General features: G+C 38.4%; 1 protein-coding gene across 9 annotated transcripts in view; it reads left to right on the forward strand.

Annotated features, from left to right (window-relative positions):
- OSBPL6 (oxysterol binding protein like 6) overlaps positions 1 to 17,593 on the forward strand; it is a 110,614-nt gene that overhangs the window by 21,997 nt on the left and 71,024 nt on the right. For 8 of the 9 annotated variants that reach the window (XM_049887529.1, XM_049887530.1, XM_049887535.1 and 5 more), the window contains exon 2: positions 5,407 to 5,661. In XM_049887529.1, the coding sequence (XP_049743486.1) occupies positions 5,560 to 5,661 (102 nt within the window). In that variant the 5' untranslated portion in view covers positions 5,407 to 5,559. Of the gene's footprint in view, positions 1 to 5,406; positions 5,662 to 17,593 lie in introns of those variants that run through there. The other variant, XM_049887537.1, reaches the window with a different exon arrangement.

The raw sequence follows: 17,593 nt of genomic DNA on the forward strand, positions 1-17,593 counted from the left end.
GGAGAATACTATAACCAAAATCTCTCTTACACATAATTTAACAAATATTAATATTCTGCTGGGTTTTTGGGGGCTATTCTCATGCCTTTTTAAAATTATTTTAAAGCAGATCTCAGAGGCTGTATCATTTCATGTATAACCACTTCAGTATGTATTTCTAACATATAAAGATTTTTAAAAACAACCACAGTGCTATTTTAACACCTTAATAAAATGAATACTTCGTTATTACCATCTAATATCCACTTCATTTTCAGATTTCCCCAAGTCTCAATAAATCCTTTTTATACTAGTTTGCCTGAAATAGGATCTAAAGTCTACCCGTGTTTGGTTATGAATCTCTTAAATCTCTTTTAATCTATAAATTTCTTCTCCCTTTTGTCCTTTTACGCCATATTGCAGATCTGCATCTTCTGTTTTGTAGGTCTTCCCACGCTCTGGATTCTCTATAATGTGTCTTGTGGTGATGTTTTAACATGACCATCAGGCTTCTTCCTGTAACCCCAGCACTAAGCCCGTGGAAGGCTCTGAAATTGATGGATTCCATATCTGTGAAACATCTCACAGTGTTGTTTTTGTAGGTTGGATGAGACGTTGAGTATGGAATTGCCTTATGAAATTACCTGTTCATTAATTCATTTATTCACTATTGAGTGGCTGCTATGATGAGGGACTACTCTAGGTTCTGATGATTCCGTAGTAAATAAAACAGCCCCTTCCCTTGTTTTATGTAAGCTTATGATGCTCAAGATCAGGTAATCCCCAGTTTCAAATGTCTTTTCTGGACATTTACAATTTACGGTGTGTATAAACAGCAAGTTTGTTCTAGAAGCCTTCTATGCCACTGGTTGTTTTTGTTAGTTCCCTGGGCCATAAATCTGAGTTTTATATCATTCAGTGTAAATGAAAATGTTACAGCATTTAGCAACAAGAGTAGTGCTCTCACTGATACGAAGGAGGAATGAGACAGGAAAATTCAATGTTCAGTTCTCATATTGCTGTTATTTTCACCCACAATACTGTTCTTATTGAGTATAGTAATTATGTTTGTGTTGATGTTACAATCTGTGGTCTCTCTGGGTTTAAAATATTATTTAGACAGTTTCTGAAAATGTGTTTTAATAGAGCTAAAGTAAGTACTTTTTATGTCACAGCAATTCTTACACCCTAAGAATAAACAATAATTAGATGCAGCCTACTTACAAAGTTTAGACACACTTACTTTTGTAATGCATTGTGAAATAGAGTAGGTGATCAAGCCCTTGATTGATAATTTTTGGGTTGTTATCAGGGGTTGGAAGAACCTTTAAAGGTCCTCAAATTCAACCCTTTAATAGGTGCTTGCACCCCTTTTTGTTAATAAACAAAAAAGACCAAAAACTAATAAAAACAGCAACTGCACAAAACAATTCTTGGAATGAATTAAAATTTTTTACTCATTTTTTATATCAAGGTACTCATAATTGAACTGAAATATTGCCCTTGTACCATGGATAGGTTACCCTGTAAATATCACTTTAAATTAAAACAAAACCCCAGGTGCTAGCATTGGTATGAATGAGGAAAGTAGAGTTGGATGCAGTTTGGGGAAAAAAAAAAGTTCAACAGAGGAAATGTTGGCGCTTGATGTAGCTTGGATTGAATTTACTTCCAAATGGATACCAGTTTAATGAGCTTACTTGTCTCAGCCTCATCCCTTGGGGGCACTTGAGCACATCATAAAACCACTATACTTTTGGCTCAAGTGTCAGCATCTACTTGTGAAACATCTTGGACCAGAAAACAGTACTTCATATCCAGGATCTGAACAGTGTTCTTGCTTTCTGTTTGCTGGCACCAGAGCTTGGCTTCAGAAACTTTACTCACACTTATTAAGACACCTTCATAAAACAAAAAAGGATTAGGCGGTTATCTGTCAAGTGTCAGCTTGTTGCTACCTTTTGCCAATACTAAACAAAACTTCAATTCTGGCCAACAAAAGAGCTCCATGGCTCTTTGCATTTCTGTTTGCGCAAAGACTAGTTTTGCTTCAAGAGAAAGCCTTCCAGTTTTGGGGGGATAAGCAGCTTTTATTTATCCTATGGTAACAAAGGCCTTCAGCTGTGTAGATCATAACAAATTATGGATAACATTGTGAAGAATGGGAATTCCAGAACACTTAATTATGCTCATGCAGAACCTGTGCATAGACCAAGAGGTAGTCATTCAAACAGAACAAAGACACACTGTGTGGTTTAAAACAAGGAAAGGTGGCATCAGGGTTGTATCCTTTCACCATACTTATTCAGTCTTTATGCTGAGCAAATAATCCGAGAAGCTGGACTATCCGAACAAGAATGGGGCATCAGGATTGGAGGAGGGCTCATTAAAACCTGCGATATGCAGATGGCACAACCTTGCTTGCTCAAAGTGAAGAGGATGTGAAGCACTTACTAATGAATATCAAAGACACAACCTTCAGTATGGATTACACCTCAGCATAAAGAAAACAGAAGTCCTCCCAACCAGACCAATAAGCAACTTCATGATAAACAGAGCAAAGATTGAAATTGTCAAAGATTTCACTTTACTTGGGTCCACAATCAACGCTGATGGAAGCAGCAGTCAGGAAATCAAACAATGCATTGTGTCGGGCCAATCTGCTGCAAAAGACCTCTTTAAAGTGTTAAAAAGCAAAGATGCCACTTTGAGGACTGAGGTGCGCCTGACCTAAGCCATGGTATTTTTAAATGCCTCATATACGTGTGAAAGCTGGACAATGAATAAGGAAGACTGAAGAAGAATTAATGCCTTTGAATTATGGTGTTGAAGAATATTGAATATACCATGGACTCCTAGAAGAAAGAACAAATCTGTCTTGGAAGAATTACAGCCAGAATACTTCTTAGAAGCGAGGATGGCAAGACTTCATCTCGTGTACTTTGGACATGGTAACAGGGGGGACCAATCCCTGGAGAAGAACATCATGCTTGGTAGAGGGTCAGCGAAAAAGAGGAAGACCCTCAACAAGATGGACTGACAGTGGCTCAAGCATAACAACGATTGTGAGGATGATGCAGAACCGGGCAATGTTTTGTTCTGTTGTGACTCGACATCACCTAACAACAACAACGAATGTGAAATCGTAAAGGATTATGAGTCTTATTCTCCAGAATATATAATTTTCCCAGCTTATAATAATTTCTTTTTTAGGTATTGGGATTGCTTTTTAAATATATAACCAGGTAGAAACCCTGGTGGTATAGTGATTAAGAGCTGTGGCTGCTGACCAAAGGGTCAGTAGTTCAGGGCTACCAGGTGCTCCTTGGAAACTCTATGGGACAGTTCTCCTCTGTCCTATAGGGTTGCTGTGAGTCAGAATCAACTCGATGACAACGGGTTTGGTTTTTTTAGTTTCCTGTATATAACCAGGTAACCATAAAAAATCGTAATTATCACATTTAGAGTCACATAGTCCATTAACATAGCCTTACAGATTTAAAAAATACAACTTGATTGGCGGTATAAATTTTAATTTTACTTGACGATTTTACATGATCTAAGAGCCAATTTTTTTTTTTTTTTTAAGAGCCACAGCAAGCTACTGCTGCTAACCAAAAGGTTGACAGTTTGAATCCACCAGCCACTCCTTGGAAACCCTATGGGGCAGTTCTACTCTGTCCTGTAGGGTCTCTCTGAGTCGGAATCTACTTGACAGCAGCAGGTTTTGGTTTATACATAAGTCACTCAGTATATCTGTAGTATTAACATAATCTATTAAACATTTATGTCTCCAGTTCGGACTTCTCTTCTGAGCTCCAGACTCACATTTTCCTTGTGTCTATCTCCATTTGAATGCCTCAGTGGTACCTCAAGCTCAACATGTCTGAAGCCATACTCATGACCTTCGCCTCAATTGTGGATGGCCTTTGGCCAGCCCTCTTCCACAAACAACATTGTCATCCTGGGAGTAATCCCCGACCCTCCCTTTCCTTCCTCCCCGTGATCCTCACAGTTTATGGGACTTGGTGTTAGATTTTTGGCTGCCACTGTAGTCCATCACATCTTCCTTCCTGATCGGGCCTCCCTCACTCTCTTTACCGTTCCAATTTGGTTCTCCCCATGGCTGCCAAAATAACTTCCCGAAAACAAATTTGGTTATGCCATGTCCCTTTACAGCTTCTTATGCTCTTAGGATAAAAATCAAAATGCCAAATGTGGCCTACAAAGGCCCTGCAGGGTCTGGCCCCTGCCTTTCCTTGACCCTCATGTCACTTCCTGTCTGTGCTCTAATCATATTGGCCTCTGCTAATTCTTTCATCATGAGATGCTGGACTCCCAGGCCCCTCGTTAGCTCCTACTCATCCTTCAGATCTCAGTTGTAACCCACTGCTCAGGCAAACCTCTAACTTCCAGACCTGGTCAGTTGCCTTTGTCATGTGTCCTGATAATACCTCCTGCATCTTCATCTCTGTGTTACTGTCTCGCTTCTGGATTGAAGTTCAAGTCTCACTTTTTTTTTTTTTTTTGATGTAAAGGTTGATTTCTATTCAATCCCAGAATCTTTCTCTCCTAACCTGTGCTAAAAGATCTACACACGTGTTCTGAACTTCCTTCAAGGAATATTACTACTAAATTGGGAATTGGAACTTAGTGGTCTGTGTTTTGGGTCACAGATTTGCATGTTATTGTTGGAATGTTTCATCTTACACCATCCTGATTAGCTTTTTTTTTTTCCTTTAATTTTTTTAATCCATTTTTTAAATCTTTTTTTAACTGTGTTACACTTGTGGGAAGACAAGGCCAATTTAACAATGCTTCTCTCAGTCACAAGCTTTTAACCTTAATAATGCAAACCTTCCTAACATCAATCCAAATAAAAAGCAAAGTGGCTCTTGGCTGTGAGTCAGTAAAGCAACTTTAATTACCCCAGTTCCGGGACATGCCTGTCAATCTATATGCTTGTGAGCCTTTTGGTTGTTGAGATGAAAGTCTTATGCAGGCATGCTGTAGCCTTGAGGTGCACATAACTGTATATTCTTTGATCCTTCACATAATACTGGATCACATGATACATGTAATGCATTAACATAATGTATTAACCCTTCTGTGATTAACTGCTTTGTTCTAGATTTAACCGTCAAGTACGTGGCATGGCTGAACTAAATGAAGACGGGAACATACTGAGCTCTTATGTAATCCATTTGGCAGGGTAAATTAATTTTTAGAAGAAGCTGATGTACTAGTTTTGGTTCAAGAAAAAGCCTTTTATAAATATTTTATCCTCTAAAAAATCTAGAGGAAGAAATAATATTTACTAGTGTTCCTCTCAGCCAACACCAATTAATGTTTCTTTCCTAAGTTTAATGATCTTTTTTTGTTTTTTAATTACTTACTTGAAGTCTTTTTGTTTGTTTTGCTTTTTAGGTGATTTGGACACCCACAATATTGGCGTCGTTTTCCTAGTCAAGCATGATTCATGAAATGGAACAAAGCTGAGAAATCATCCATTTCTTTGCCTGTGGGTCTGAGACACTATTGGGATGGTCTTCTGTGCATATAACTAGACCAACTGCAGCTATGAGTTCAGACGAGAAGGGCATATCCCCTGCTCATAAAACATCCACTCCAACCCATAGAAGTGCCTCCTCTTCAACATCCACCCAGAGGGACAGTAGGCAGGTAAGAGAGGGGTATAAAATGTATTTTGTTAATTTATGTAAATATAGTATGAATAGGATATGATGGGGTTGCTAATGAATTCTAAAATTTTGTTGTGAAGCCTTTCATTCCACAGGAAAATTCATTATTTCCTATAGATATACCTTACTTATCCTACTCTAGCTTTCCTGTTATTTAGGATTCTTTTTTTAGAATGCATATCACGGCAAGAGGACCGGGTGGTGGCTGGGGAAGCCCTGCAGTGTTCTTTTCACCACCAATATCTGGAGAGGAGAGCCTGCATCAGGAACTAGAATGTTCTACTCTTCCTCTCTTCAATTGTGAGGTAGAAAGGAATCTGTGAACCAGCAAAGGACTTCTTCCTACAAGTTTCTCACAAGCCTGCCAAGCAATAACTTCTGTTTGGTGTTTCTTGGAACCTTTTAAAATACAGATTCAAGATACTAAAAAAAATTATTGTAGTATCAGGGAATTCAGAGCAATGAGAACCCAGGCGATGTTTAAAGTCGATAGAGAAAATGAACTGTTATTGCTTAACTGTGGTAGAAACCATCCACTGTCCCATTTGAGCCCATTCTGTAAATTATTTTTGTTTACAGACTTACTTCATTACTGTTTTAGTGGTTCTGCTGCTGCCAAAATTGTGTGGGAACTAATCTGATGAATGTTCTTTATTGTCAAAACAAGTGGTGGTTTTTTCCAACGTATGTCTGAGTAAATTTTTTCCAGTATAAAATTATCTTGTGACAGGATTTTTATAGTGTAACTGGAAATTCACAATAAGTAGGTGGTGTTAATTTAACAAAAAAAAACTTTCCTTTTTGGGAACTTTCATGCAGTTAAACTGTTTATTGCATTGCATGGGTAGAGTCAAAGGAGTACCATGAATGGAAATAATTTTATGTTAAATAACTACTGCATGCCCAGATGCTTTCTAGGGTTGCAAATTCAGTCCACCCTGTTCCTGCCCCTCTGTCCTTTCTTACCATGGCTTCTCCATTGTTACCTTGCTTTGGGTATTTAAATTGAGAGACATTTTAAGCAGCATGGCCTACGTGGCTGCTGTAGGAAGAAAGGGATCTACCCAGCTCACCCTGGAGAATTGTGGCTAATGGGAAGACTGATGACTGCTATAGAAACATCTGTCGTGCATTCATCTGCCTGTTGCACCTGTGCTCTAGAGCCAGCATGTAAGACAGCAGGCAAAAACTGAGACCCTGCTAGGCCAAAGGAGGAGCCTAAAGGTGGAACGCGTGACACCTTCCAGGTTGTGAATGGAAAGTTTTATGATGGGAATGAAAATAGCATGTCTGTAAATTGATAATGAATCCTAGAAAAGTAAGAAACAATATTCAAGTGGTTATTGTTTTTTGAGAGTTCCTTTTTTCCCTGTTACCTCAGCAGGTGGAAACTCTCCAAAATACTTTCTGCTCTGGTTCCTTCCTGCTTCTTTTTTGTATCTGTTCATTTCCTCTCAGGGAAGAGAAGACTAAAAAAGGACAATTATAATTCTGCTTTTGCTTCCCTACCTCAAATGCTACCTAGAACCCAGTATTAACTTATGGTATTCAGAAATCTTGAGCTATAATGTGATGCGATACGATGGAGTGTTTTTTATATGCATTTATTTTTGTGTGAAGTCTGTTTTAATAATAAAGGGATGCAGAGAAAGTGTGATAAATTGGTCTTCATTGAATACTGTCTGTTCTCCTGCTTTGACTCTGACATCTGTGTGGATGGTGCTAAATTGTAAACTCCAACCTGATTTTTCTCCTAAAATTGATCACCTAGGGAAAGGAGCTAGCACAAGAGTGAAAATGCAGTGATTCCTTAATGCACATTATTTCTCTTTTCTTATTGGGTTCTAGTCCCAAGTCATTAATTAATTGTGGATTCCTACTTAAATGTACCACTGTCATCTCAAATCAATATATATAAAACAGTTTGCTGTCGTGGTACTCATTCTCTCAGGGACACAGAGTCAAAGCCATTCCTTTCTCTTTTGTTTCTCCCACATTCAGTAAGTAAACAAATCCTATTGATTATTTTCTCCTTCTAATATCAACCTCATTCATCTTTTCTTCTCATTCCAGCTGTCAGCTCCCTCATGTCATCATCAGATCAAATTTCATTAACATGGCAGATTCATGCTCGAAACCCTTCAGTGAATCTCTTCTACCTATACATTTAAGGCCAGATTTCCTTACTTGGTATCCAGTGACTCCCATGATCTGATCCAGCCTCCTGTCTTGTTTTTCTCCCAACCTAATACAGTCTTATCTTCTCATGGTTCCTAAAACTGGCTTATCTTTGTCTCTGCCCATGTCCTTTGTGCATGGAATTCCTACCACCCTCCTCCTGACTTTATGCCTCCCCATCCTTCAAGGACTGACTCATGTGACACTTTCACTGGCTTTCAAACCTGCATTGCATTCTTCCTTCTTTGAGCTTTTCTGGAACCTTTTCATAGTATTTGCCATTTTTACATTGTTTATCTTTTTATGTACTCATCTCAACAATATTGTAAGCTCTTTTTAATAGTCTTCACAGACAAAAGTCTTGCACATCAAATGTTTTAATAACATTCTGGAGGATATTTTTAAAGACCTGCATCAATATTAGTCTTGTCTTTTTATTACAAGTTTCCCATTCCAGATTTTTTTGTGTTCTCCCATCTTCCTTCCTCATAGATAAGTAAAACAAAGAACATCTGCCAAGGGCGTAGTAGTAATTGGCTATCTTTCCTGTCTCTAAATTATGTAGCACAACAGGTGAAGGAGAGAGAGGAGTTGGAAAATAAAGTGATTCAGTGCCCCTGTGATTTCTCTAAGCATTTGTTCATCAATGTATACAAGTAAATTAAGGACACCGATAAAATGCTGCAGTTACAAACTTTATTTCACTAGCGATTTCAGAATTTATTAGATTGTGGAGCTACTTTTTTTTTTTCCCCCTCTAAGATATGATTGTAATTATCCAGATTCTTCCTTCTATTAAAATACTGGAAGATTTAGCAATACTGGGCCCAGATTCCAAATGGCAGTGCTAAACGGAGGCTCATTGGTGGCTTTCCCTCCTAGACTGAACATTTACTCCCCAGTTGGTCATAGTAGCTCCTACTCCCTATTGAATTTCAACACTTGTGTATGTTGCCTGCCTGGCCCTGAAAAGCATATGAATTTGTAAACACTGACACCGGATGTCAGTAGGTCAACTATAGTGAAATTATCAAGGGTGATCTCCACTTAGATGTTGAGAAGGCATCTCAAACTTAACATGTCCAAAACTGAACTCTTCGTTTCCCTCTCAAACCTGCCCCTTCCCAGTCTTCCCCCATCTCAGTAAGCAGCTACCCCATCCTTTCATTTGGTAAGGCCAAAATCCTAGGAGTCTTTCTTGATTCTTCTCTTTCTCTCACACCCAGCTTCTAAATTGTTAGTGAATCCTGCTGGTTCTATTTCGGAACGTATCTGGAATGTGACCAGCTAACCACCTCCTGCATCTTCACCCTGGTCTAAACCACCATCATTTCTCACCTAGACTATTGCCATAATCTTTTAATTGATCTTCCTCCTTCTAGCGTTGCCTGACATACAGGTCATTCTTTACATAATAGAGTGATCACTTTAAAACCTAAGTCAGATCGTGTCAGTCTGCTCAAAGCCTTCAGGTGGCTGACCATTGTCTACAAGGTTATTCATAATCTGTTTCTGCCTGCCCTTCTGATCCCATCTCCTACCATGCTCCCCTTCACAGTTCTCTCCAGCATGTTCCTCAGATGTGCCAAGCATGCCGCCACCTCAGGGCCTTTCATTTGTGGTAACCCTAGCCTAGCCTGCTTTTTCTCCAGGCATCCCCAGGCTTGCCTATACACTTGACTCAATCTCCAAATGTATCCTTTTTGGAAAGCCTTCTTTTCCCTTCCCTGAATATTCTCATCACTCACTGTTCACCACCCTATTTTATTTTTCTTTTAAGTACTAATCACAACCTGACATGTTACACATTTGTTTATCTGTATATGTCTTTATCCCTTTCCTCTACTTCCCAAATGGAATGTAAGTTCCATGAGAATAGGAATTTTATTTTGTTCACCAGTATGTCCCTAGCACCTAGCACAGAACCATACGTATGGCTCAGTATATATCTGAATGAATAAATTATTAAGTGAATGAGGAGTTGGGATGGAAAGGATTATCGTGAACCAGGTTTTCAGAGGCCTGTGGAGGAATAAGGAAACCCTGGTGGCATAGTGGTTAAGTGCTACAGCTGCTAACCAAGAGGTCGGCAGTTCAAATCCACCAGGCACTGCTTAGAAACTCTATGGGGCAGTTCTGCTGTGTCCTGTAGGGTCGCTATGAGTCGGAATCGACTCGACGGCAGTGGGTTTGGTTTGGTGGAGGAATAATGGTGAGGTTAGTAGAAGACAAAAAGGATAGAGAGTGGTGTAGTTGGGAGTTCTGAGTCTCACAAGAAGACTGGATTTTTGAGAGTAGAAGAGGGACGGTCCAAAGGTGGCAGAGGGGAGCTAAGAGAGTGTAGACCCTTCTGTTTGCTCCTGAAAGAGTGGCTGTGTGGTGGAATAAATGGCCTCCACTTGAGGCCTTTGAAGGAAGTGGCATCAAACAAAAGCAAAGAGTTGGGAGCATTCTGTGCAGATGTTAAAAATGTTGATGGGAGGATTTATTTTGAAACATAGAATTCTTCTGTGGAACATATTATAATCTTTATTGTCTCTCTCATAGTACTTTATGTTAGCATTCTATAAGAGGTTTACTAAGTTTGTGATGGACTAACTAGATTTTGTTTGTTTTCATAATTACTCTTATGTTTACATATCTTAGGGAACTTTTTGAAAGTACGCATGTATGAGACCACCATGTTGAGACAGTTTCAGTAGTTCTGGGACTAACCAAAGGATGTTCATTTAAAAAACCAAAGTCCCTATTTGGAGGCTTATTTTCAAAACAAGACCAAATTCACAGGTACTGGGGTTAGTACTTCAAAGTATGTTTTGGGAGGAACACAATTCAATTCATAACAGTACCTAAACCCCAATTTAAATCATCTCCAACCTTGTTAGAGAGGAGTATAACTTGAAATCTGCTGGTGTGAGACTCAGAAAAGCCCTAGCTCTGTGTAGAATTACACTGGGCCTAGGGTTTTGCTGGATGACCCTGGAGCCCAGCTCTCGCTTTCTGCTAGCTTGATCTGAAAATCTGCTTATAAGAGCATCCTCTGTAGAGTGATGCTGGTGAATAAAGCCCTTGGTAGTAGGTATCTTGAAACTGTTGCATTGCTTCCGATTTCAACTTAGCCTTTTGCAAGGAATCCCCCCACAGTACAAACTTTTTAGGACTTTGGACCAGTGTCAATGGGAAAATAATATTTGCTTGCAAAAGGGCACATTATGATGAACTTTTTTGATTTACATGCATTTTGTAAACTGGGTATTCTGAAAGGTCTAAATGTTGGACAAAGTTAGTGAATAAACCAATGAAACGATACCAACAACAGCTGATATTTCTTGAGGCTATGCCATGTAAGGTTGAAGCTATCATTATCCCCATTTTTCAGGGACTAACCTATGGCATAAAGTGATGAAATAACTTGCCCACAGCTAATGAGCGGCTAAGACAGGGTTTGTGTTATGGAAACTCAGTTCTGGAGTTCTTGCTCTTGGACACTCCATCTCTGTCCTGTTGTAAAACATGTGGCAAGATGAATCCCCAGAAGAAGGACCTTCTCTACACTTCTAAGTGAACTTTGTAAGACAGCATTTGTCAATGATTTTTTAAAAAATATTTTATTATGTTTTAGGAGGAAGTTTACAGAGTAAATTAGATTCCCATTCAGCAATTCAGACACACATTGTTCTGTGACATTGGCTACAGTCCCTGAAATGTGTCAGCACTCTCACCATTTCCACCTTGCCTGCCCTGTTTCCATCCATCCAGTTTCCCTGCCTCTCCTTGCCTTCTTGTCTTTGCTTTTGTGTAAATGTTGACAGTTTGGTCTCATATAGTTGATTATTCTCAGGAGCACATTCCTCACAGGTACTGTTGTTTATTTTATAGACGAGTCTATTATTTGGCTGAAAGATGACCTCTGGGAGTGCTCAGATCCAGGTTAAACAGGTATCTTAGGGTGATAGTCTTTATAGGCTCCTCTGCTCTCTATCAGTCCAATAAGTCTGGGCTTTTTTATGAATTTGAGTTTTGGTCTATGTTTTCGTTCCATTCTTACCAGGACCTTCTGTTGTGTCTCTGATCTCAGGCTAGAAAAGGCTGTGGTTCCCATGGGCCGCTAGTCCTGTGGACTAATTTCTTCTTTGAGTTTTTGGTTTCCTTCACTCTCCTTTGCTCCCGATGGGAAGAGACCAATGGTTGTGTGTTAATATCAGTAATTTTTGAGTTATGTATTGCCTTGTCATTTTTTCCCCTCAGTAATAATGCCTATTTTTCTGATCCTCATTGGTCCAAGAAAACTATAGGCTACATGGTACCTAGACCAACATGTTAGGAGTTATCATTGAGCAGTGGTATCATAGGTGAACTTGTGCTTTTCTCTCTTTTGTGTATTTTCACTACATGTATTACTTTCGGAATCAGAACTTCTGATCATATGTTTATTGAAAACTGCTATTAGCCTTTTCCGTTAAAAGAAACGAGCAGCCCTGCAGTTTTCTTGCAATCCCCATTTGGAGATCATTGTTGCTGTTGTGTGTTGTTTACCGTATGTGTTCAGTCTGTTTCAAGTATGCTAAAATTGAGACCACTGGAAAGAAATTTGCCATGGCACTCAGACGCTCATTATCCACTACTGATTCAGAACCCGTCATTACTTGAGTAAGAACCTGCTGCTTTCCTTGCCAGAACCCTCTGATTCTCTGGACTTGCCTTATAGATGTCTCACTTAAGGTTATATCTTCTTGCCTTGAAATAACTGGTTTTGGATAACATTTTTATATCAGCATATTTGTCTGTTCAGGTCAAGCTTAACACTTCATGTTAGGTTCTTAGGCACAACTCCACATGGATATAGCCGCAGTATAATCAGTTAATGAACCCCAGAGGGTCTCATTAAGTGGGTTGTTGAAGAGGCCCAGGAGTCTGTCATTTATAGACGCTTCCCCGGAAGATGCTGTTGTTCACCCAGGTTTGAAAATCATCACTCTAACAGAATACACTTTGTGTTTCATTAGGACTATAGAAACATCATCCCAAAAGGCCATAAGACTATACAACTGCTTTATTTGATTTTTAACTTGAACAAATAGAAAATTTTACCATCCTTCTACCCAATATCCACGATAACTATATTTGGCTCTAAGTAAAATACATCACAAAGGTAGCAGAAAGTTCCCATGCATGTTGTAGACTTCTTGACCTCAAATTCTGATTAAGAGCCAGTTTTGTAAAAATTATCACAGCCAAGGTTGGTGAAGCTTCAGGGTAATGTATACTTATGTACTACTGGTAAGCGTGTTAATTGATTTCTGGAGGGAAATTTAGCAATATGTACCTAAACTCTTTAAAGGTCATAACATATGACCCTGTAACTCAGCTTCTAAAAATGTATCCTGAGAAAATAATCAAAGCTATAGGTAAAGAGGAAACCTTATTGGTGTAGTGCTTAAGAGCTACGGATACTAACCAAAAGGTTGGTAGTTCAAATCCATCAGGCACTCCTTGCAAACCCTATGGGGCAGTACTACTCTGTCCTTTACAGTCGCTATGAGTCAGAATCTACTCAATGGCAACAGGTTTGGTTTTTTGTTGTTACAGGTGAAGATTTCTGTGCAAAGATATTTATTAAATTTATTATCTATTTATTTATTACTGAAGTATTTTTATATAGTAAAAATTTAGAAACAGTCTAATATTTAACAAAGAATTGTTTAAATAACCTGTTCCATAGCCATTTGCACAGCTGCTAAAAATGTTTTCCAATAATATTTAATGCCATGGGAAAATTATATATTACTAATTAAAAAACAGCTTATTAAATTTAAAACAGTAAATTCCAATTTTATTATTAAGAATTGAATGTATATGAGCATTGAAGAAAAGCTGAAATAAAATATACCAAGATATTGAGTGTACTGCTGGTGCAGATGTTTTTAATTTCTTTTTTCTTTTCCCCCTGACTTTCTGCAATGAATGGGTATTGCTTCTATAATCAAAAATACGTATTAAAGTTCCTATTTTGTTGGAGGGGGGGTGTGTGTGTAGCTTTAAGAACAGTATTTAGAGAATAGCAAATATGATGTGTATTATTTTAATAATAAGCTTAAGTCCTAACCCCATAAATAAGAAGATAAAAAAAATAAGTGAATATGAGGGATATGCTGAAGGGAAACTTGGAGCAAGTTTTTCAAACCAACTTTGAGGTGCTGAGGCAGGAACTGAGCCATATTTTGTCCTCTTTACTACCTGTATAATCTCATAGTAATTTTTTGTTTTTGAAGGTTGTTGTTGTTAGGTTCCATTGAGTTGGTTTGGACTCATAGTGATGATTGGCATTTATTAAGCACTTCCTTCCATTTTAAACCCTGTGTTAACTGTGTTTTTTACATTATCTTATTTCCTCTTCTCATGTGAAAATAAGCCCCTCCACAAAAAAACATAGCTTCTTGTCACATGTTGTTGTTAGGTGCTGTTGAGTTGGTTCTGACTCGTAACGACCCTATGTACAACAGAATGAAATACCACCTGGTCCTGTGCCAACCTCACAATCGTTCTTGTGTTTGAGCCCATTGTTGCAGCCACTGTGTCAGTCCATCTCGTTGAGGGTCTTCCTCTTTTCCACTGACCCTCTACTTCACCAAGCATGATGTCCTTCTCTGGGGACTGATCTCTCCTGATAACATGTCCAAAGTACATGAGACATAGTCTCACCATCCTTGCTTCTAGGGAGCTTTCTGGTTGTACTTCTTCCAAGACAGATTCGTTCGTTCTTTTGGCAGTTCATGGTATATTCAATATTCTTCGCCAACACCATGATTCAAAGATGTCAATTCTTCTTTGGTCTTCCTTATTCATTGTCCAGTTTCCACATGGGTAAGGGGTGATTGAAAACACCATATCTTGTCACATATCTCATGGTAATTGAAATTATGTCTGCGGGAGACTTTGAACTTAGACACTAATATTATTGCAGATATTTATTTGCCCATTCATTCAGCAAGTATTTATTGAGCATATCTAGGTATAGTCCTGCATCTATGTTCTGAGTTTACAAGGCTGATCAAAGCAGTACAAGCCTCTACCTAAAACATACATACATGAACCTAAAAAGATATGTATGGGATATGGGTTTTTTTTTTGGCTTGTATCATTAGCAAAATCATGTGAGTGATTTTCACGCTGAAGCCCTTTGTCTGTTCTTAGCAATTTTAATAGCCTTATAGAAAATGACAAATTAACTTACCTTTAATTTTCTTTTCACGTCACACAGTACTCTTCTCCTGCCTTTTTAGGTTAACTCTACTTGTCCCAGACCCTTTGCTCTTAAAGTAGCTTAGCATTGTCCCTTTTATATTCCACTTGTTTGTAATTGCTGTTATGTGGTATGATCATTATATGCTTTTACTCCATCTCACCATCATGAGGTCACTGGGGTTTCCAGTGATTTTGTTACTCTGTTGTGAATGCTAAGAGTACAGAATAAGGTGCAAGCTTACCAGTAAGGTTTACCAGTAAGTAAGTTTACATAAAGGCAGCCATGGGATTTGTAAGTGTTTTATTCTTATGCCTTTTACTACTTCAAAGTAAAGATCACTGAACTGCTCTTAGCAATAAATGGACCACTTGTTGGATCCAAATGGTCTTTTCTTAAAATGCAGGGTTTTCAAAAACATACCAGTTCAATGTGGGGTCAAAGCTATCGGTTCAAGATGACTTCCATTTTTCTGTACAGGAAGAGTCAAAACTGTGATGACTTTGCTTTTTTCCTTTCAGGGTTTCCACGTGTGCTGTACGGACTTTTTCTAGCCACTGTTTTTAAAATTTTATACTTTCATTCTTTTTTGTGACTTTTATATGGAGATTTATTATTAGTGCAGTTCTGTCATCTTTCAGTGAGAGTGAGATAATTGTGACTGTCAAAAAGCAGTAAAAGTACTACTTCTTCAGCTGTGGCCTTCTGGCTTGGTGCTTTTAATACTTTGTGATCTTCTAAATTTTTTTTTTTTTTTCCTAAAGGGAATGGAGAAGATTGTAGGCAGGTCCCTGCCCATCTTCTGTTGCAGGCTTCATAGGGGCTTAGAGTATGCTTTGCCATCCACTGCTCTTGATTACACTGCCATGTAACTAGGGCATCTGTCTCCACTCACTTGGTCAGCTTCCTCAGTTAATGCTGATGCTCTGGCCACGGGTGGTGCTAACTATGGTTACTCGGTTAATTGGGAAACATGATGGTCATGTAGGGTATAGATTCATCACTTCCAAACGGGTATCCCAACTGTGGAGTGCCTCTGACTGACTGGAGGTCACAGTCTTACAGAGTGTTTGGAGACCTCTTTTAGTGGCAATGAGAATGCATAAGGTTCCTTGACATTCTTACAGCATTTATAACTGAGATGTTAGCTGTCATTTATTGAGTGCCTGCTATGTGCCAGCCTCTAGGAGCACAGTGCATACACTAGGTTACTTACAACATCTTATATGGTAGACATTATCCCCATTTTATAGGTAAAGGACACTGGGGCTGAGAGAGGTTAATGATTTATCTAAATCACATGGTAAAGAGCAGCATGAAGATCGGTACACTGGTCTGTGTGACAACAAAACTTACATTCTTTTCCCTACATCATACGTTGCATCCCTGAAGTAAACGCTAGCTGACTTACACTTAATTCTTGAAAATTGGAAATTAACCCTGGAAATAAGAGTGGCAAGGAAATTAACCTTGAGGCTGCACCATATTTAAGAGTGCTGTAATCTTTTCTTTTTTGTTTTACTCATGTCTACAGCTCGGTTTCCATGATAGAGGATGCCTTTTGATGTGTTCAATTAATCTTAACGTCATCTGCTACTTGAAGTTGCTGTAATTTTGGTCATTTAACTTTAGGAGAAAGTAGTGCTTAAAAGCATGGGCTCTAGAATAAAATCTTAATTCAGATTCCAACTTCCAACACTTACTGGTTAAATGACATTAGGCAAATGATTTAACCTCTTGTGTGTAAGTTCAATCAGCCATAAAATAAATTTAGAACTTACCACTCACAAGGTTGTTGTGAAGATGAAGTAAACCAATCCATTTAAGCATAGAGACAGAAATATATAAAGGACTAAAAAATTAACTACCATTATTACCGTCATCACCATCAACACTAACATAAAGTTTACTATTATCACATTCCGTGTGTTGGTATGTTAAAATTAGACATATTGAGAAGAGAGACATGCCTAGCAGACAGAAGCTTGAAGAAGAAAATATCTTAGAAGTTTCAAAGCTATTTTGTGTATTTTACTTTGAAAATATTTTATATTATTCATGAATATAAAAATAGCTTAGATAATATCATCACATGACCAATTTCCATGGAATTAACTTTCAGAGAGCAGTGGTCCAGTTCTCCTTATCACTGTCCTAAATTTGTGTGGGAAGTGAGTCTATACAGAAATTTTTATCTACAGACTAAAAACTTTCCAGTAGTTCCCCTATATTTTTGAAATGAAATTACAGCAAATAAATGATAGGTCCAAGAAAGCAGAAGACCTGCTCACCCAATCTTCTGGACTCTCTTCTTTCTGAGAGTCCTGTTGCTTTCTGTGTGAGTTGTGCTAAACCATTCAGCCATTATTAAATATCTCATTGTCTGTTTACCCACATCTTTGATACCAAGTAAACTAGAATACAGTCATGTTGGCAGATTTCCACTGCTATTCAGGAGGTATTGAGATCAGTGAATACTAACCTGGGAAAC

Source organism: Elephas maximus, chromosome 6 (genome assembly GCF_024166365.1).
Source record: "Elephas maximus indicus isolate mEleMax1 chromosome 6, mEleMax1 primary haplotype, whole genome shotgun sequence".
Lineage (NCBI taxonomy): Eukaryota > Metazoa > Chordata > Mammalia > Proboscidea > Elephantidae > Elephas > Elephas maximus.